Genomic DNA, 23607 nt, shown 5'->3' with positions numbered 1-23607 from the left:
GCTTATATCCCATGCCGGACATATTAGTCAGACAACTGGAGATTCTCAGAATAGACCTAGTAGTGTCTCTTTTAATCTCTGTTAAGATCAGTCTTACTAAGAGAACATACATGGTACCAAATGCACTGAATCTAAAGTAGACAAACTTTGCCCAAGATCACAATCCCTCAGTTGTTAACTTTGAAATTATTTGAGAGCAAGGCTAGAAATAATTTCTCATATTAAATTATGTGTATGTGTGTGCGTGTGTGTATGTATGCTTATTTATTATCATTTTCATTTTAATGCTAGTATGATGCATTAAAATGAAAATGTCAATGTGCTAATGTACTAAGAAACGAGTTAGGCATAAGAGGAATCAGATGTAGTGTGCAAAAAAGAGGACTGCACTCATTTGGTCATATGATGCATATGGAAGAGGACAGCTGTATAAAAATGTTGGGGGATTGGAAGAATGGACTAGCTGAACTCTTATAAAGAGTAGAGGTTGGTAGTAGTCGAATAGAGTGTGTTTGCTAGTCTCATGAAGTACACCATGTGAATACATTGATTAAACCACCGCTTTATTTATTTATATATCCAATGTGTGTCAAGGATATAAAAGTGGCGACAAAATATTCAAAGCTTGCATTGGATGTTTAAATTTTTTTTGGTATGAAACCAAAGAAAAATTCATTAACATGGAAGACTTGTTGGCTTGCATGGATGGTGCAGTTGCAACAGCAACAACAACAGTTACAACAACAACTACAACAGCAACAACAAAATGCCCAACACTTACTGGAAGTAATGTTGAAGGAGTCTGAAAATACTTCAGGTTCATTCTCATCAGATAGATAGTGTAGCAAATTCAATTGGAGAATTTATTTATAACCCAGAAGGTACTACTTTTTCTGCATATTTTAGAAGATACAAAGAAATCTTCAAGGAAGAATGTAAAAATTAGAATGACAAGAAGAAGGTGCAACTACTTTTAAGAAAGTTATCCCCTGCTGAACATGAAAAATACTGTAACTATATTCTGGTGAGATTTGTTTCAATGAAACAATTATTATCAAGAATTTTCTGTGAAAGAAGTTCCCTATTCAATATTCATTGGCAATGTTTAAATTTATTTAAAAAGTGATGATGAAGATTTCGTAACCTATGCTGGGGTCATTGATAGAGAGTGTGAAAAATTCAAATGAATGGACCCCAGATTTGTTTAACTGTCTAATTTTTGTTCAAGAGTTAACAGCAAGAAAATATACATTCCCATATATTAACAAAATTAGAACAGGACCAAAAATTAACTCGACAGGTAATGGCTGAAAAATGCCAGGAGATTATAAATCTAAGTCATGACACAGATAAAATTGAAGAAAAAGATTGCTCTCGACTTGAAACAAGATCAGAAAAAAGAAAAACGAACATCAAGACCAAATCCATGCTATGGATGTGGAGGTTTACATTTTGAAAGTAATGGTCCTTTAAAAATTGTAAATGTTTTCATTATAGAAAAACTGGACATAAAATTTCACATTGCATAGCAAAACAAAAAAAGGGTCCATAAAAATGAATAATGTGAATATCAAGTTACAATTAGATACAAGCAGTGATATCACGATAATTAATACAGATACATGGAGAAAAATAGATTAAAGGAAACTTCAAAATTTGCTCGAGGTGCTTCAGGAAAAAAATTGCATCTTATGGGCAAAATGATAAGTGATGCTAGGTTTTGTGAAAAAACCTTGAAAGCCAATTGTGTTGAAAAATATGACAAATTTATTTGGAACAGACTGGATGGAACTATTTAACTTATGGGACCTTCTCATAAATATTTTTTGTAAGAATGTGAATGGTTCTTCCGCCAGTACAAATAAGGCGTCAGAGGATTTAAGAATTTAAAAAAAACTTTTCCTGAAGTTTTTTTCTGAGAAATTGAGTCTTTGCACCAAAACAGAAGTGATGTTTCAAAATGAAAGAAAATGTGATACTGGTATTTAAACCAAAAAGAGCAGCACCTTTTGCAGCATTGAAACAAGTCAATGAAGAATTGAATAGACTTGTAAAGCTTGGCATTATTGAAAAAATTGATGACACAAAATGGGCATCCCCAACAGTTTGTGTCAAGACAAAAAATAATAAAATCCAAGTATGCACTGATTCCTCAATGGGATTAAAAAAATGTTTGATGCCATATAATTACCCATTGCCAAGTCTGGAAGAAATTTCCACAAAGTTGAAAAGAAGAAAATTTATTTCAAAATTGGACCTATCTGAAGCATATTTGCAGGTGAAGGTTGATGAGAAATGTTCAAAATTATTGACAATAAATACCCATAAAGGGTTGTATAAATTTAATTGACCCCACTTCAGTATAAAGGTAGCACCTGACATTTTCCAACAAATTATGGGCATTATGCCTACCTTGACAACATATTCATAAAAGGTGAATCTCAAAGTCAGCATGCTGAGTATGTTAAAAAGGTCTTCGAAAGAATAAAAGAATATGGTTTTAAGCTCAGCAAGAAAAAGCATGAATTTTTTATGCCGGGAATAAAATATCTAGGGCAGATAATTGATGAAAATGGATGCAGACCAGACCTGTCTAGAGCAAGTACAGTAAACATATGCCTCTGCCAACAAACATTATGTTACAAGCATTTTTGGGGCTTGCAAATTACTACCACGTATACATACCGAATACACACAATTTAAGAGCACTCCTGAATAACATGTTAAAAAAAGATGTTAAGTGAAACTGGTTGAACAAATGCCAAAAAGCTTTTGAAGACGTTTTTAATTTTAAAAAACGTCTTAACGTTGGAATTGTCATAACATTTTGACCCAAATTTAGAAATAGTAGTGGCAGCAGATGCTAGTGAAAATGGTATTGGAGCTGTGATTTTACACAAATATGAAGATGGTAACCTGGAAACAGTAGCTCATGCTTTGCACTCATTATTGCCGACTGAGAAAAGTTACTTTCAAATAGAAAAGGAGGCATTAGCTATCATATTTGCAGTAAAAAAATTCCATAAACTTATACATGGAAAAAGGTTCTGTCTGCTGACAGACCACTGCCCATTATTGTCGATCTATGGATCAAAAAAGGGTATCCAACAGGAACAATCCTACTGAATTACGACTTCAAGATGGAGTATTTACCATCGAAAAAATTGGGACATGCAGATGATTTATCAAGACTAATACCAAAATACAGTGAACCACTAGAAGACACAGTGATAGCAGTTAAAAGCCGAAAATGAAATAAAAATATATTGTGCAATGTTGTACGTGAAATGCCTGTGACATTGGAGGAAATAAAAATTAAGGCAGAGACGGACAAATTTATTATAGAAATAAAAAATTAGTGAGATCAGAAGAAACAAATACAAAAATATGTGTAGCTGAATGTAATACAGTTTCAAATTTGCATTTAGTATGTGGTAATCTGCTTATGTATGCACAGAGGGTCATAATGCCTACCTCAAATGTTAAAGGAATTCCACACTGGATATCCAGGAATTTCTAGGATGAAGTCACTTATGAGGAGTTACGTTTACTGGCCAAAAATGGATCTAGTTATCAAGAAATTGGTAAAATCCTGTGAAATTACCATCTATAAAATTTCAGCCTTGGCCCAAGACCGATATGCCATGGTCCAGACTACACATAGACTTCACAGAATCATTAAATCGATCATATTATCTAATAGTGATAGATAGCTATACAAAGTGGCCAGAAATGGGTGAATGTAGCAAACTGACATCCACGGTAACAGTCAAATTTCTACATGAACTTTTTACTAGGTGTAGTGTCCCAGAAACCATAGTCTCCAATATCAGTACACAATTCACAGCGAATGAATTTAAGAATTTTTGCAAGATGTACTAAATTGAACATATTTCTACTCCACTGTATCACCCAAGATCTAATGGACAAGCAGAAAGTTTTGTGGATACATTTAAAAGAGCATTAAAGAAATCAAGAAATGTGCTAGTCAATTCTTGAGGGTTTTGACAAGCTTCCAGTAAGAAAAGCAAATAGGGAAAACACTAAAAATATGACAAAGTTTTTTAATATCAGTGACAAGGTGTTCAAAATATATGAAAATAGAAGACAAGGTTGGAAAGATGAAGTAGTAACAAAAAGAATAGGCAAAATGACATATATGTTAAGAGGTGAAAAATGGGATCACAAAAGGCATTTAAACCAGCTAAAAAATATATGGAAAAAAGAAGAGATACCTATGGAAGTGTTCTATGACACCTTTAATGTTCCAACGTCACAAGAAATCAAACCTAGTTGTAGCAGCGCAAGAAAGAGGAAACAAATAGAATGGTTGAAAGTAGTGCCTAAACATAAGAAATATTTAACTTCCCTAGGAGGAAAATCTTAAAAAGGGAGATGTGATGAAAGAAAAAGAAATAAAAATGATAATATTAATTTCCAACGGAAGTCAGTCTCAAAGGGGAAGATATTGTGGTGAGTCATTGACACCCTTGGGGGACTGGAAGAATGGACTAGCCGAACTCTTATAAAGAGTAGAAGTTGGTTGTAGTTGAGTAGAGAGTGTTTGGTAGTCTCGTGAAACCTCCGTTTCATTTATTTATATATCCAATGTGTGTCAAGGATATAAAAAATGAAGTGCTGATCAATTAAAGTGAATGAAATCTGTGGAAGAGGGCGACCCAGGAAAACATGGAACAAAGTAGTGAGAGCTGATCTCAAGATGCTGAGCCTTTCAGAGAAGTTGACAAAGGACCAAGATGATTAGTAATTTGCTCTGCTTAAGATCTATCCATCACATCAAAAATAATATCCTTAAATCACCCAGGTTACACTTGTACATATGGGGCCCTGCCTTCTCTCAGCCCCTTCAAGCATTTTTCCCAATTCTCATCCCTTTACATTTATCTCTCCTTTATTACTGTGGTAATCACCTGAAAGCAGAATCTGCACATATTACTTTCCCTTCCTTCTGATTAATCTCTTTCCTTCTTTCCTCCTTACTCCTGGAACCACTTCCATTTCTCATGCCACACTATTTCTACCAATCACTTTCTTTCTGTGCCTTCAGCCACTGCTCTCTCTCTCTCTCTCTCTCTCTCTCTCTCTCTCTCTCTCTCTTTTAATATACTCCATTCTTAACTCTTTTTTCGATTACTATCATTCACAATGTCTTTTCATATCTACCATCACAACTCACTTATTGTAGTTTACTTATGTACCTCTATATCTCTCTCCCCACTACTCCTGCACCTTGTACATCATTCAGTTACTTTCTTACCTATTTCTCTTCCCAAGATATATCTCTCACCTCACCTCTCTCCATACTGGTATTTTCCATCAACTGCACAACTACCCTTGTTCATCTCTTGCTACACTCACTTATGACCCTATCTCTAACACTCCAATCCACTATCTATACCTGCCTTCTTGTATCCTAAGATGCTATGGCATTCCACCACCATTTTTCTCTTCTTTCTTTCCACCCTTATATAATGTGGGGTAACTGTGTATCTCTACTATAGCAAGACATCTGGGTTTGTCCCTCCATCACATTTTAACCTCTCAACACATGGCACAGAACCATCTCCTCCTCTCCCTCTCAATTTCTAGCCTCTCTATTTAATCAAAAAGGTTTTTACTTTTTCCTATTTTCTTTCTTGTTTTTATTATTTTGTCATGCAAGTTACTAAACAACCTCACTAGAAGGGGTGGCATGAAAAAGCAGCCAGTACACTCTGTAAAGTGGTTAGCATTAGGAAGAACATCTAGTCATAAAAGATAGACTAAAGTAAACCCTGAACTTCAACATGACTTGCCAGATCCTGTCAAACCATCTAAATCATACCATCATGGAAAGTAGCCGTTAAATGATGAGGTGGAATTGCAAAATAATACATCCCTAACCTTAATACTTACTATCATGTTTTACCTGTCATCTGCCGTAGGTGACTTCCTTTGTCAGTAAATATGATTATCATTTTCCCATTGGTTGAAATAACTGCTCATATAGGAATTCTGAAAATTAGTGAAAGAATATTTTTATGAAATTTCAATTCTTTAAAGTCAAGTCGAGCAGTTATAAAAGCCCTGGATTTGGGGGAAAACTTTAGTGTTTGTGGGATGTTACTAAACTCCACGACACTCCCTCCAGGGTGTTTATTACTGCTCAACTTGACTTTAAAGAATTGAAATTGCATAAAAATATTCTTTCACTAATTTTCAGAATTCCTATATGAGCAGTTATTTCAACCAATGAGAAAACGACAATCATATTTCCTCAGCAATATGACATTATGTCATATTACTAGCTGTCAGAAATTGGCGCCACTATTCGAATGGCTGCATGCTACAATATTAACAAATATATACCTTCTTTAAGGCCAAATAATTTGCTTTTGAATTTAATTTGAAAACTTCTGTTGAGTGCACTCTGTTGACAAACAAATGTCTTTTCTTTAGTCAGTGGGAAATATCTACAAAGGATTAGCACAATCTGGTGCATGGGGCTGTTTTGATGAATTTAATCGGATCTCTGTGGAAGTTTTGTCAGTCGTAGCTGTACAAGTCAAGACTATCCAAGATGCCATCAAAGATAAGAAGAAAGAGTTTAATTTCATGGGAGAAAAGATCAAAATTACTCATTCTGTTGGAATCTTCATTACAATGAATCCAGGATATGCTGGACGAACTGAACTACCTGAAAACCTCAAAGCCTTATTCAGGTAAGTTTTACTTAAAGGAAAACTACAAAGTGTACTAAAAAAATATACTGCAATTTGCTTGAAGCATTGTAGTGTGTAAATGATGTTAATAATTTTAAGAAGACTTTTAAGCAATGCAGATGAGAAATCAGGCAAAACATTTAATGAATAAAGACAGACACAGTATTGTATCACACTTGCACATAGGTGATTTAAGAAAATCTGCCTTTTATCAGATACAAAATAGCAAGAATGTTTGGAGCAAAAGTGTTACTACTAGTAGGCTATTCTGATGTAGAAAACATTAAATCTATGTAAGATGATGCAGTATCATGTCTTTCATATTTGTCATCGTCATTATCATCATCCTCATCATTTAACATCCTCCTTCCATAATGGTATAGGCTGGACTGCTTGACAGGGGCTGGTAAGTCAGAAGACTGCACCAAGCTCTACTGTCTGCTTTGGCATAGTCTCTATGGCTACATGCCCTTCCCAATGGAAACCACTTTCCAAGGTGCTTTTTACATAGCACCAGGCATCTTCATACACATTTTGCCTAACTTCTCACCTGTATTGCTTAAAGTTCTTAAAAGTATTTGTCTCATTTACAAATTGTATTTTTTTCGATATTATTTGGAGAAGAGCATAGATGATTGAGAAGTGAGTGTTGAGCAACCAGTTCAGTTCATTGTCTGTTGCTAACTTTGCATTGGGTCTGTGCTCAATATTGCTATTGTTATATATGTATCACTATGAATTTTTGAAAGCATTTAAATGTAATTTCTACTGTATTTTTTCGTGAAGAGCATCCAAAAAGATACATTTTGATACCTCACTTGTGAAGTTTTGCATGACTATTTTAGAAAATATGACCATTTTAAATGGTCAGCGAATTGGCCAAAATTCTGCCTAATTGGCCTAAATGAATAATTAGCCATATTTGTGATGTCATATCTTTGGAACTGAGTTGATAATCATATTCAAATTACACAAATTAATAGTGTTCATGGGGTAGTAATAGCTTTTTTTTTCAGGTTCTTGAAAATGAAACTTTCTTTTGGTAATTTTTAAAGATATTCTTGTAAAGCTTATTCCGTTGCATATAACAAACTGTCAATTTTGCAGTGTTTTCAGACATAGCTAAATCCAAAAGTACAAGCCACATGGACATGAGGTTTGGCACATTTGTGATAGGTAAAGAACTAAATAAGTCCTGAGATTTTGGGACATGATATCATTTCAATACAATTTTAATGGACTATTAAAAATGGCTGTAAATGGCAGAGTTTCTAATCAGGATGCCCACATATGCTGGATTTTCTCCATTTTGACAAGGATTTTTCCAATTTTTTTCCCACTCTGTCTTGGAAATGACAAATGGGGAACCTTTTTATGAAAAAATTTTTGAAAATTTATGTCGTGATCAATATTGGCCTTTTTTTTTTTGCACTGCACACTTAAAAATGATTGGGGGAGCCTTTTTAGTAAAAAAAAAAATTATAAACAAATGAGAATATTTTCAAACAAAACAGTGTGTGATTTAAGGGATATATAGCTATTGTTTCTAGCACATCTCATGGCCACCTCATTCCTTGCTCAGGACTGCATGTAGACCTAGATTAAAAAAACAAACAAAATGGGAAAACTGATTTCTTGCTTAAGCATTAAAAGCATAAATGAGATTGCTATAACTTAGAGCAAATTCTTTAGTTGATGAGAGAGAAGAAAAAAACCTAAAATAAATATGTAAATACTACCACAAATTATCTGACTGGATTCAAAATTGGGGAAAAAAACCTATCCCATTGGATATTAATGGTCTACAAAACAATATTCATTGCACGATATAATTTTTTGGGGGCAAAATTTTACCAATATTTCTTAAAGTAAAACAAAATTTACATGCATAAGAATACCTACTAGGTAAAATTTAGACATTGTTCTCCAATGAGAAGGAGTAAACAACATTCTCAGTAAGAAGATCCTTAGTATGGAATCTTCTAGAAGACTTATGTAGCTCAATTTAGTGCAGTTTTTCATGTAAATATGTTTACTTAGTAATCAGTTCATCAATAGTGATACCTACACTGTCTAATTTTGACTAGCTATTGCTGCATTGCACTTGTGTTATGCTAAGGAAACTTTTGTTCCTATGTTCACTTCTTTACTTTCCATTCTTAGCACAACTTGTCTTAAATCATTTTGTTTTGTATTTTTTCCATTACCAGCCTTTTATACATATTTTTCCAGCCTTTGCTCAATTTTTGTATTTTATTTGTTCTATGCTATAAATGGAAGTTTTCATTACTGTGCTATGCAACCAATGACTAATGAAGGGTTATTTGTCATTTGTTTATCATTTTACCTGTAAAATTCTGTGCCATCTCTGAACACACATTTTACAGTATATATGCATGTATATGTGTGAAGGTGTGTGTAACCTAGTGGTTAGGATGTGGAACCCATGATCTTGTGATCATGGTTTTAATTCCCAGACCAGAAATGTATTGTGTCCTTGAGCAAAAATTTTCATTTCATATTACACCAGTCCACTCAGATGTTAATGGGTAACCCAGTGTATGATTGGCATTCTGTCTAGGGGAAATGTGACCTGCTCACCTAGCCAGTGAGTTGGCATCATTCAAAAGTTACTACAATGCCAGGAAAGCTCACTGTGACCAGCAGTGTGTAATAACATCTGATAGTTTGGTTGATTCAGTGATATATTTCTGAGATGGTTTGTATTGTATTATATGATCAGTTGCAACAAAGCTGTTTGAAGATAGCAACAATTCAAGATGTCAATTGTCAATTATATTTTAGTTATTGTTTTAAAGGCACCCCTCCTCTCTCTCTCTCTCATACATATTCACATGTACGTAAATATACACATACATTCACATATACACATAATATACACAGTATATAATACAATTTATGCACACACACACATCCATCCACACAGCCACACACACATATATATGTTATATATACACATTATACATATATATGTTATATATACACATTATACATGTATATTTATATGCACATGTATACATATATGCACATAGGATTGAAAAAGTGATTCATAATAGATTTAAGCAAGAATGAATGCAGTCACAATTATAAGATATGAAAGAAATCCAAAAGATCCCAAAAGATTTTAAATGTTACTATACACTCACTCAAATGTTGATTAATCTCACACAAGAATGTTACACTTGGAGAGGGTCAAATGTGAGTATCCAGGTACTTGCATTTGATTATTTCATTTATAAACCATGTGTGTGAAAGTGCGGGGCTTAGTGGTTAGAGTATTTGGTTCATGATTGTTAGATTCTGAATTTGATTCCTGGTGGTATGTTATATCCTTGAGCAAGACATTTTATTTCCTGTTGCTCCAGTTTATCAGCTGGCAAAAATGTGTAGTACCTGTATTTCAAAGGGCCAGCCTTGTTACATTCTATGTCATGTTGAATATCTCTGAGAACTATGTTAAGGGCTTTGATTGAATCAACTGGAACCCTCATCAGCGTAACTAACAGAATGCCAAACTATGTGTAACTCCAACCATATTTTCTGCAAAAGTTAATTAGATACAGTACCTGTACGATTTAACTGTACAAAATAATGTCCATAACTTGTCCAGTTTCAGTGTGTGTCCACCTATAATATCTTTGGTATAAATACTGCTCAATTTTTCAGAATCTAGTTACATGATTTTTTTAATATATGTTTAGTTTAGGTAAGAATTTTTTGATAAAATGCAGTTCCATTATCTTCTGGTACTTAGTGTCATCCCTTGAGCATTTGGAGGAGGAGAAGTTCTTGAATTTGTTGTCTCTACATATTTCTAGTTGTTTACTCAGTAGAAACTTGTGTAATTCTTTTTGTCTGATGTGTTGTCTGTTGTTTTTATCTAATGCAATAATGTGAATAATATGTGAAAGACTCAGCAATTACCAGCTGATACTAATGCACAGAAACAATTGCTGTGATTTGGATTAAAGCCTGTTCATTCAATCTTCTTGTATTAAAATTCCCTTGGTTGAATTCTGTGGATATTAATGGATTTCCACTTGTATAACCAATAAAAGGAAAATTCCTGCTATATATCATATGGTAGCTAATACCCAGAGAGAAGCTTTTGAAAGCATGCTATAATGTGCTTTCAAAAGATGATATTAAAGAATATTAACTACTATTCCATGCCTGAATAAAGTTGCTATCATAATGCTGCTTGAAAGACGGAAAATTAAAAGGAATAGTGCTCTTGAATCCACTCACCGAGATTCTATTGAATCCTCATAACTAATTCTTTTAACATCCAACTTAATTTTTATCAATGCTTCTAGTAAATCAACTTATACAATGGAAAAGATGAAGCTAGAATTTCTCTAAAGGACATACCTGTTGCTAGCATGGATCAGTACATGTGTCTCATTCATCGGACTAATGATTTTATCTGTAGAATGAGCTTGAAAGTGTTTCATTTTGATAATATTCGTGAAGATCTCAACTTGGATAAGCTTGAAAAAATGAATTTTAAACTCATCTTTAATCTCATTCTGGATAATTTTGAGTGAGATATCTATCTATCTATCTATCTATCTATCTATCTATCTATCTATCTCTATATTTATATATATATATATATATATATATATATATATATATATATATATAACAAGGATGTCTGTGTGTGTATTACATATGCATTTCTACAGTTTTCAACCAATTTTCACCAAACTTTACACACATTACTTATGTGCCAAGGATGGTCATGCACTATAACATTTTCCCCAGAGCTCCCATGCTTTTTCTCATTCTCTGTTTCTCTTGCTTACACATATTCTCTTTCACCCTCCGTAATGGTTCTTCTCTTTAATCTCTGTCTGTTTCTTTCACTCTCTCTCTCTCTCTCTCTCTCTCTCTTTATCTCACTCACACACTTGTTAGCTTCTGTCTACAAATTGACTTGCACATATTTTAATAAACTATAGAATATCTCTAACCCAGTTATACTACAATATTTAATTACCAAATTATTTAACAAAATAATCACTATTAATATTTTTAGATTTTAGTTTGCATATAATAATTATAAAATAATAAATACATATAAATAAGTATCTAAATTATAATCAACAAATATAGTAATTAAAAATCTAAATTTTATCTATCAATAAGCATAAACTTATAACCAAAAATATATTAGTCCATTATTACTTACATAAATATTATAGGTATCTATAGAAAATATTTATGAAATACAATTTAAGAATTGAAAAATTCAAATTAAAAACTTATAACCTATCTTTATGAAATACTTATTATTACTATTATCAAAAACAATTTTTACAATCTATATCGCAAAGTGACTAACTAATATCTTAAAATTTATGTTCACATTTAATAATTATAAACTAATAATAAACTCTCAAAAAGCGTGTCATTAACTAAAATATTTAAAAACAGAAAACATAAACATTTGTGAGATTACGTTATTAACAGAAATAGAACAAACAGATGGAAATATACATTTTATCAATGAAATCTACGAATATATTTTAGCTTTAATAGATAAAGAGAATAAAGTCACTAATAGAGAATAGAATCACTATACACTATAATAGCTTTCACTATAAAACTAAAATTTAGAATTAACTACGATAAATTATACTCAAAACTCTATAAATTAAAATAATCTATATAACTACTATTTACTGAATATTCTCTAATAATCTTATACAAATTAATTTATTTCATATATATAAATATGGTTACGTTGGAGCCAAATCTTTATTTAAACAAAACAACTTTTAGACACATTCTATATTAACTCAGTACTAATTCAATCAGTATCTATATTAGAACTTCTAATTAATAAACTTAAGTTAATTCAAAAACTATAATGTAATTAATATTCATTAATAAATAATATTAATTAATTAAATAAACATCTAAATAAATCTAATTCGAAATATATAATATAAATACATTTTGATTAATATATAAAAAAATTTATTTCAATCTATAAGCTTAACTGTCATTTATAACAAATATATATTATATATCATATTAATATTCAAAACAAATGCTAAAATAATAAATTAAACTTATATAAGTAAAGCAACCCATACCCAGATCAAACACTTTGCCCATCAATTGAATAAACAAAGCACATATTATCTATTTATAATGATATGTACTTTATTCATTTAACCAATAAGCGAAGCACCCGCTCCAAATATAAATCACTTTATTTATATAATAAGTTTGTACCTAAAGAAAAAATTTTTTACTAGATATTCAAAATTATTTATTTAATGTTACTAAAAATATTACCAAAATATATATATACTTAATACTATTAATTTCAGTAGACATATACCAAGCATAATAATAATAACAATATCAACCACAACAATAACAAAAAAAGTGAAATAACTACCTTTTAATCTATATTCATTAAATAAATCATATATTTAGTAATTAAATAAACATCTAAGTATAATCTAACCCTAAGTATTTAAAAAACCTTTACTAACTCTTATTGACTTATATTCAAACTATCTACAGAAGTGCAATCACAACACTACTATAATTAATTAATTAATTAATTTATCTAATTATTTATTTAATAATAAATATTAATTTAGACATATTAAATTATGTAATATACAATATATAATACATGTACAAAATATAACTACAAATTAGAAACAAAAATAGGGTTTAAATATAGTCGCTATTTATCTAAAAATTTATTATATAAATAAAGTAATTTGTGTCTACATTTAATTTTACGCTCATCCAGTTAACTAATTTATTACGATTATTAAATAATATTTCTTTAAATTCACTAGAACATAAAAAAAACAGGAATTACTTCCTATACTATATGATTTTGCCTTACAAATTATCTCCCACTTTAAGTTCCCATATTTATTTGCTAAGCTCAGTAGAGTTCATAAGATTTCTATTCTTAAAGGAATGCATATGCTGAGCTACTCTTAATTTAATTTTAGAGGAAGTAGACCCTATATAGATAGCATTTAAGTTATTATTATTATTCCTATTATTCTCATTAATTAAAGTGACGATACATTTATAAACAACATCATGTAAATTACATTTGTTATTAAATTTACAATTACTTTTATCTCTGCATGTACAATCTATGAGTACATTGTCTTTATTATTATTGGTATGATTATAAAATTTCGTTTTATAAAAATTATTCAACTTAAATTTGTTAAAAGAAGAAATAATATTACCTACATTATTAGTGGTAGAATAACCAACTCCAAAATTATTACTAGAGAATTCCATGCTGCACGGAATGTTGTCACTGAACAGGTCACTGGCTCAAAGCGACGAAAATATTTTGACAAATTAAATTTAAATGTTGAAGTGAATCTAATGATTTTTGTGTGTTTCTTAAATGGCTTATAAACACCTTCCATGCTGCAATTGTTTATATATATATATATATATATATATCATCACCATTTTAACATCTCTTTCCATTATGGTTTGGGTTGGATGAGTCAACAGGAGCTGAAAGCTGCAGCAAATTCTAATGTCTGCTTTCATATAGTTTCTACAGCTAGGTGCTTTTTATGTGAAGTCACCAAGTATCCGCAAAACAAGAACCCTCAACTTAGTAGGGTATAGAATTGAGCAATAAGAAACTAGGATAGAAAGACAGGAGCTGATGCCATACTGAAGAGGCGAATAAATGTTTAGCCCATCAAGAGAAACAGAGAGAGAGAGAGAGAGATGTGAGATCAAGATACAAAAGGAATATGAGAGACAGAATAAGATATAGGAGCAGAAAAGATGGATGTGTAGGTAAGTATGCTGAATAAGAATGGTGTGACAGACAATTAGAGATAGGGAATGAGATGGTTGCAAAGAATATTAGTTCAGCAGAGGGTAAATGAAGGAAGGAAATAGGGTAACACAGAAGATTGATGGAAGAATGGGCATAGGAGGATGAGTTGTGAGGGAAGGCCTGACTGAACTTAATTCTGCTGAGATGGATGGGTCTTCTCAAGCATAGTATATTGCCTTTCATCTCAATTCCCTGTTATTTCTGAAAGGCTCAATGTCCTGAGGTCAGTCTTCACCACTTCATACCACATCTTCCTGGGTTTCCTTCTTCCACAGGCTACTTCCACTGTCAGTACTTCTTTATAGTGCTGTCCTTGTCCATTTGCATCACATGACCATATCAGCACAATCTTCTCTCCTACACACCACATCTGGTGCCTCTTATTCCCAATTTTTCTGCCAGTGTATTTGTAATTTGTTGTACACGCACACTGAAGTTGCACAACTATCGAAGTATGCTAGGTCCATTTCTTTCTAGTCTTTGCATATCCTCTCCATTCACAGTTGAAGTTTCACAGCCATGTAGCATTGCTATTCATACACAGGCATCATAAAATCTGCCTTTCACAGAGAGAGAGAGAGAGAAAGAAAGAAAGAAAAATCAGATCTTTTCACTTTGACCGGCAGATTTAAAAAATAATTTTTTGTAACTAAACGCTTAAACTTCATATGCTGGTAGAATGTGTCACATAAAACATCTTTTTCTCTTGGTGTTCTTGAGAAAATTCTGTAGTTTGTAAATTTAAAAAATAATTTTTTGTAACTAAACACTTTTAAACTTTGTATACTGGTAGAATGTGTCACATAAAACATCTTTTTCTCTTGGAGTTCTTGAGAAAATTTTGTAGTTTGTAAGCTATTTGTTGTTAAATTTCTTGTATTTCAGCAATTTAAACCAATCAATGACATCTATTGAGGTAAATACAATAACTGCTGTTGTTTGTCAACAACAACTTCCGGCAGTGTATATTTCGATTGTCACTGTTATTTATGACATATGACATACAAGAAATTATTTTTTAAATCTGCCGGGGAAAGTGAAAAGATCCGAAAAATCTTTTGTTAACAACAGAAGTAAAAGTCCTCTGAGCTTTCTCTAGCGACTATACTTCCAAAACATCCTCCTCCACTGCTAATTCAGCCATTTAGGTAACAAACTATCTGCTACTTCCAGAACATCTATTTCCCATGTGCTCTTGTTACTTATTATTCTTGCATATCTACTTCAAACAAATTGTACTTCCTCTGTTAACTTTTCTCTAATTCTACTGCACCTCTTATATATCCATAGTCTGCACTGAGTACACCATATAGAATTTCTACCTACACCTTTTCTTCATATCAAACAGAGTCATTTTCCTGAAGAGATAGGCATATAATATTTTTCTTTGCTTACTAGAACTTGGGAGTTAACTTTAAGGCCCTTTGACTTCAGGCCTTGCTTCTATTCCTGGAATTTCTTTTCTATTTCTGATACCACTTCAGCTGTCAGAGCAAGATCATTGGCGTTGAGTTACCACAAGCAACTAGCCTTAAACTTCTCTGTTATAGCATGGAGAACTATAATGGGAGGGGGCTGCTATTTGAACCCTACACACTAAATTCTACTCATTAACTTTTATATACAACATCTCTGTACATGGTTGGACAGCTCTCAACAATGGCTTCACACAGCCATTTATTTACTTCTTCATCTGTGGCAAATCAATGACCTCATAAAGGATGTTTGAGTGGCCCACAGAGGTAATAGTTGGAATGGGTGAAATCTAGACTATATCTGGTATATTCCAGCAACTCAAAACCCAGTTTTTCAATGGTTTCAGTGGTGTAGGCAGCTGTATGTAGGCATGCATAGACCCCAGCATTTGGTGCAAATTACAGGTTTCAGTTTGTTGGCCAGCATTTCACTGTAGCCTACGCTGGTGAATGTAGACTGCTTTTCCAGGTAATGTTCCAGTTTGAATCCAAAAATAGTTAACATAAGTTTCTCTGCAGAAGGTTAAGTCTTGAATTTCCATCACTTTGCCTCTTGGATCTGGCAAAGTGATGGATCATGTCTCATCTTTTGTGACTTTTCTACCTAAAAAAGCTTCACCTTCATCATTGTAGTGGTCAAATAAGCATTGACATGATTATGCTTATGCACTTCATACAGACTATACGGAAGCAAAACTTGTCAAGCATTATTTCTTATGACTAATTTGCAGAGAACATACCACCTCATCAATGGTCACTTTTCAGTTCACCGGAACCATCTCTCAAGCCTGTGGATTCTTTACAATCGGTGGTGGAGTTTAATGGGTATCCTGCTCCCTCTTCATGCTTCAGGCTTGTCTGGCCATTTTAAAACTTGATCCACTGTCCCCATATTGTACTGTAAACCTGTAAGGAATTTTTGCCCCTGACACACCTTTAGAGTAGAAAAATTGGATTACTGATTTCTGTTCTCCCTTGGTGCACACTGCCAGCAGTGTGGCCATGTGTACTCTGTAAAACCTCAGTTACATGTGCTGTTGTTTAGCTCCAGGTTATCCATGATCAGCCAAACCGTTACTCAAAGAAGTTCCTCCATAACTAGCACTTCAATTCATCCTTATTTAAGACAATTGTCTACAACATAAAAGAGATACCCTCTTTGACTCAAACAAACACCAGAATCTTACAACATTTGAAGAAAAATACAACAAAAGTTAAAGGGAAGACAGTGACACTAAATGTAATGTGAAACTACTTGCAAGGTTGATGTTCATTTCATAGGTGCAACACAATGGCTTTCAGCATTTTCTAATTTATGGTCTAGGCCTTTTACCATCAATTTTTGCAACTGAACAAAGTACTCTGGTTAAGACTAACAAGCATTATTCACAAAACATTTAAATTTTGCTTTTGCAAAGAAAGTTGTTGTAGACTTAATATGAGAGTGGGTTTGAAAAGTTCATAGACTGACTATGAAGGAGTGATGTTACACTTGTGAAATCTTGCATACATTCATTTCAATTCTTGTTAATAACTAAATTGTTTCTTTCCCGATAAAGTGACATCTGACTGTTCAAAGAAGACTTCAAAAGTAACTTGTAGTAAGTACTTTTGAAAATCAACAAAATTTGGCATCATGGTATTATCAAATACCTGCAGAAAAAGGATTTAGCCCCCAAGAATATTCATGTTGATATGGTTGCTACATTAGGGGATGATACTCCAGCTTTATCAACAGTGCAAAAGTAGGCAGTTGAATTGAGGAGGGAAAGGAAGAGTCTTGAAGATGACCCAAGGTCTGGACATCTTGCAACTACTACCGCTGAGGAAAATGTTGATCATTTTCACATGATGATGGATGACAAGCAATTTGACTATAAATCAAATAGCCAGTGCTATTAACATAACTAGTGAGAGGGTTGAAAACATTCTGCACAATGAACTTGGCATGTTGAACATTTTTGCTTAGTAGGTGCTACATCTTCTGACATCTGAACAAAAGTGCACCAGGCTGATCACATCATAGGAAAATCTGACATTGTTTGAGTCAGATGCAGCTGGCTTCCTTGAATATTTCCTGAGCCAGAATGAGTGTTGGGTTCATCACTTTGCTCTAGAGATAAAGAAGCAATCCAGGCTGTAGAAACATCTCTCCTCACTTGCTCCAAAGAAGGCCAAGATTGTTTCATCTGCAGGGAGGGTGATGACCTCAGTTTTTTGGGGATGCAAAAGTTATTGTGTTTATTGACTATTATCACAAGGGCCACACCGTCTGTGGAAAGTACTATGCCAAATTGCTGAAGCAGTTATGAAATGCTAATAAGATCAAATGCCCGGAAAAACTGATGAAAAGTTTGAGAATTAAACTCTGATCAGAGTTTTAATATCTCTTACACTTAAGGTTAAATTCCAATATTTCTGTTCTTTTCTGCTTCCTGGTGCTGGAACATATAGTTTCAAATTGTTTGTGTGTTGTTACCTCAAATGTGTCATAATACTTCCATGGGGGTTTCATTTCTCATGACTGTTTTTTCTGTGAATCTTTTTTTAATATGTCTTTTATGTTTGACATTTTTTTCCTTTTACCAATTTGTTTCATAATTGTACCTTCCTCCCAGCTTTCTTTACCATATCTATATGTTTTAAAAAAACTTTGTCATCAGACTTGAAGAATTTTGAAGTATTTTTGTTGTTTGTCTATTTTCACTCAGTATCAATGGCCGGGTTAAGTTGGTCAGAATTGCTTCACAATGGGTTCCATAAGGTAAAAGAAGATATGGGCAACCAAAGGAAACATGACAGAGAACAATAATGAAAGATCTTAAAAGCAGAGGGTTAACAATGGAACAAACTATCAAGGATGCTGTCAGTGTTAGAAGGTGGAATGATCTTGCTGTCACCTCAAGTGCCACAAGGCACAATGAAAACCAAATGAATGATTCAATAAACTTATCAAAAATGGATCTGATCTTTCTAGCAAACATAAATTCTGTGGGTGACATTCCAGATGGGGTATTCAGATTAAATGTTACTCACTACACCCTTATAAATTGTTGAAGTGCAAGGTCATCCATTACATCATTGTTCACCTTTTTCAACGCCTTCTTAAAAGTGTCAACCAAATGCTCCTCTTGTCTGTTTAGCCTAGGATGATATGGCGGAGTGGTGACCTGTCCGATGACAAACATTTTACAAAATTTTGTGAACTCATTTGAAGTAAATTGAGTTCCATTATCAAACACAATAATATCAGGAACACCATCTCTGGCAAACAATGCGTGTAAAAAACTTATTATAACTACAAATGTCAGCTTTTTACACTTATGCACTTTATGCCACTTTGAAAAACTGTCCACTACAACGAGGTAATATGAACCCTTAAGTGCACCTGCATAATCAATATGCAGTCTGGCCCATGGAATATCTGTTTTTGGGCATGGTTGCCATTTAGTGGTAGGTGTGTTTGCAGCTAGAGCACACTCTCTGCATGTTTTCACACATTTTTCAATGTCATGATCCATTGTTGGCCAATATACATAACTTCTCATTAATGATTTCATTCTCAAAAGCCCTGGATGACCAATGTGAAATTCCTTCAGTAATTGCTTTTGTAGTGTGGCTGGCACTATGACTCTTTGTGCATACATCAACACATTGTCACACATTAAGAATGAGTTCAAATTTGTGTTATGCATATTTTTATCTCTTCGATTTTAATTTTATGGTCTTGTAATGTGACAGACAGTTCATGTATGACATTACACAAAACATTTTTAATTTCATTTTCTGCTCACAAAGCAGCAATCACAGCATCTTCAAATGATTCAGTATTTTCTGAAATCAGTCTTGATAAACAATCAGCATGTCCTTATTTCTTAGATGGTGTATACACCATCTTAAAGTCATAGTTTAATAATATAGTACCCCAGCACTGCAACCTATTAGCAGTATGGGAAGGAATTCCTTTCTTCAACCCATATATCAATTATAACAGACAAGGATTAGTCTGTAGTCAAAAACTTCTACTATGGAAAAATTTATGAAATTTTTTTACGGCAAAAGCCTCTTTTTCAATTTGGCTGTAATTTTTCTCTGCTGAGATATCAGAGAACATGAGGCATGAACCACTGCCTTCATGTTACCATGTTTATATTTATGTGGCATTACTTCTTCTATACCATACTCAGAGGCATCTGAAGCTACAACAATCTCAGCTGCAGGATTGAAGTGTGCTAATGACAAATGCCTTCAGACAATTTTCAGACCAATTCCACTTTTTAATAGATTATTTACTGGAACTCTTATATTTGGAATATAATTTTGGTAATAATTTGCCAGTCCCAAAAATGCTTGTTGGAGGGGGCGTATTTTTAATTGTATCTGCCCTCAATGGATCTAGTTAATGTCCATTTCTGTCAATGATTTGTCCTAAATATTTTATTTCCAGTAAGAAAATTCACACTTTCCTTCACTCAAAGTAAAGCCAAAATCCCTAATTTTTTCAAACACATTCTATGTCTTCATTCCTGGATTTGCTTTTAATGAGTATATCATCTAGATATGGAATTGCAAATTCACAGTCCACTAACATTGCATCCTTAATCTGCTGAAAACTTGCTGGTGCAACCTTTAAGCCAAATGGTAACCTGTTGTATTTATATAGTTCTTTATGTGTGTTAATTGTTAGGTATTTAGAGCATTCATCATCTTCTCTAATTTGTAGGTATGCTTCAGAGAGATCGAATTTAGAAAATATCTTGCCACTGTTTAATTTCACAAATATATCCTCCATAGTAGGTAGTGGAGAGTGGAATGCTTTAAGACATTCATTTAAACCAGTGGAAAAATCAGCACATACTCTGATTTTATTATTCTTTTTCTTAACATACACAGTTGGTAATGTCCATTGATTATATTCCACTTTTTAGATAACTCCAGTTTTTTCAGGTCTCAATAACTCTTTATCTGTTCTAAAGCTACAAATGATACAGTTTGTTTTGGTTTAAATACTGGTATCATGTTTTATTTTACTTGAAACTTCGTCTTTGTTTTTGTGTACAGAGAGAACTTGAGAGAAAATCTTAAAATATTAAATCTGTGTATCAAGATATCACTGCTCATGTCCAGTTGTAACTTTACATTTGTGTTATTAATTTTTACATACACAAATTTCCTTGGGGCTCGTTCATATTTCTTGTCACCGATAACCCATTTACGTTATTTTTCTGTTGAACCATTTTTTAGGTTTTGTTTTACAGTGTGATTTTTTATGACCTATCTTACCACACTTGAAGTGGACAGTTACTTTTAAAATGTAGACAACCGCACCCATAACATAGCTTTGGTCTTGACATTTTTTCTTTTTTCTTATCCATTACTGGTTAACATGCAAGAATATGAGAGCAATCTTTTTCTTCAATTTTATCTGTGTCATGTCTTAGATTTATAATATTTTGGCATTCCTCTATTACTACCTGTAGAGTTAATTTTTAGTCCCGTTCTAATTTTGTTAATATCCGGGAATGTATATCTACATCTTTGCTTGCAGTAAGCCCTTGAACAAAAATTAGACATTTGAACATGTCCGGGGTTCTTTCATTTAATTTGAAATTTTCACACATCTCCAGCATAGATGACGAAAACTTCTTTTTGATCAAATTTAAACATTGTTAGCGAGTATTGAACTGGGAACTTCTTTCAATGAAAATTTTCAATAAAATATTGTTTCATCAAAACAGATCTTACCTGATTTCTTCAGCAGAATATAGTTACTATATTTTTGTGTTCAGCAGGGAATAACTTTCTTAAAAGTAGTTGTTCTTTTTTCTTGTCAGACCAAGTTTTACATTCTTCTTTGAAGATTTCTTCCTATCTTCAAAAATATGCTGAGAAGGTAATCCCTTCTGAATTCTTCAACTGAGTTTGCTACGTTGTCTGGCGGGCATGAACCTGAGGTATTTTCAGACTTCAACATTCTTCTTCCAGCAATTGTTGGCTTTGTTGTTGTAGTTGCTGTTGTTGTTGTTGCTGTTGTAACTGCACCAGGGAGGCCAATAAGACTGCAGATGTCTAACACAAGCTTTGAACAACTCATTATTACTTTAATATCTTGGTGTTGGATATATAATTTAATGAAGCAGTGGGGAAAGAAAGTATTTATATGACGCAATATGATTATTATTACACAAGACTCAATGCTCTCAATCAATGGCTCACAGTGAACAGCTTACTTCCAACTGCTCACAGTTCTTTATTTTAAGGCAATGCGTCAGTCCACTTTTAATCACTTGGTGGGTAGTCAGCAATTATACACGTATATCTGTCTATGTTTAATTACATAAATTAGATATGCATAGAAATACATGTATAATGATGGTGGTGGTACATACAGCTAAATAAATATAACATTATATTATTTGTGTTTCTAATTTCTAAGTTTTTATGCATAAAAATGCTTAAATATATTTCATTGGGAAAATCTTATAATTTTAGACCTTGTGCTATGGTGGTGCCAGATTTTGAACTGATTTGTGAAATCATGTTAGTAGCTGAAGGTTTCCTTGATGCACGCCTTTTAGCAAGAAAGTTCATAACATTATATAGCCTTTGTAAGGAACTTCTCTCAAAACAGGTAAATCTGCTTCCATTTTGTTTGCATATTTCTGTAAAAGTGTTATTATAGTACCATATATTTAAGTGATTATTAATCATATTTTTGATTAGATTCTCATATTTATCTATGTTATCTTTTAATCAGAATTTTCTGAAGTTATTTTCTTAATTTTACCAAAATTACAAATTCTAACTATATAAAGTCTTAAAAATTCCAAATTTTGAAGTTTGGGAATATATCAAAATCAGATTCTAGCAGGATTATGGGTGCTAAATTAATGAATCTTAATTAAATTGTATTCATGCATAGTACAAACTTTGATGGGTTTAAATTTATCTAAATTATAGTTAGAGATATATCAGATATCATTAAAATTACAAAAAGGTTCAAATTTATGAAATAATAAGTCAGAAAAATACAAATTGCCAAATCAGGAAAAGTACTAATACTATCCCAATTATAAACTCTTCTCTTCCTCACATTTCCACTTCATGCTCTAGGCTTATCTCCCACTCCTCTTGGCCCTGTGTCACAGTATCATTGCTCTCCGCTAACACCTGACCAGTGTGTTCCACCCACATTCCCTGTCTCACTGTATCATTGCTATCTGCTAGCCCCCCCCCCCCGGACTTTTAGGTTCCACTCACATGTAACAAGAGAACTTTTCACACACCCTACCCCAACAAACCAATCTACATCTCTTCTCTTCCTCACATTTCCTCCTTCATACATTATGCCTAGCTCTCACTCCCCAATCCTGCCCTCACAGCCCTCTTCCTCTGTAGCCCCCCACCACCAACTCTATATATACCCAGGTTTTCACTGCTCACTCCCACCTCCACACTCATTAATCATGCTTCCTTTGCAATATTCTACCACTTATATTATGGCATTTGAACCTCAAGGGTATGCCCT

The 23607-nt window shown here is 33.0% G+C and overlaps 1 protein-coding gene across 2 annotated transcripts in view; it reads left to right on the top strand.

The window, feature by feature from the left end:
* LOC115213643 (dynein beta chain, ciliary-like) overlaps nt 1-23607 on the top strand; it is an 884597-nt gene that overhangs the window by 496162 nt on the left and 364828 nt on the right. For both annotated transcript variants that reach the window (XM_036501971.1, XM_036501966.1), the window contains exons 28-29: nt 6460-6722; nt 22572-22710. In XM_036501971.1, coding sequence (XP_036357864.1) covers nt 6460-6722; nt 22572-22710 — 402 coding nt within the window. The remainder of the gene's footprint in view (nt 1-6459; nt 6723-22571; nt 22711-23607) is intronic.

The sequence above is a fragment of the Octopus sinensis genome, linkage group LG1 (assembly GCF_006345805.1).
Source record: "Octopus sinensis linkage group LG1, ASM634580v1, whole genome shotgun sequence".
Classification (NCBI taxonomy): domain Eukaryota; kingdom Metazoa; phylum Mollusca; class Cephalopoda; order Octopoda; family Octopodidae; genus Octopus; species Octopus sinensis.
This window is presented reverse-complemented; position numbering and strand designations above follow the sequence as displayed.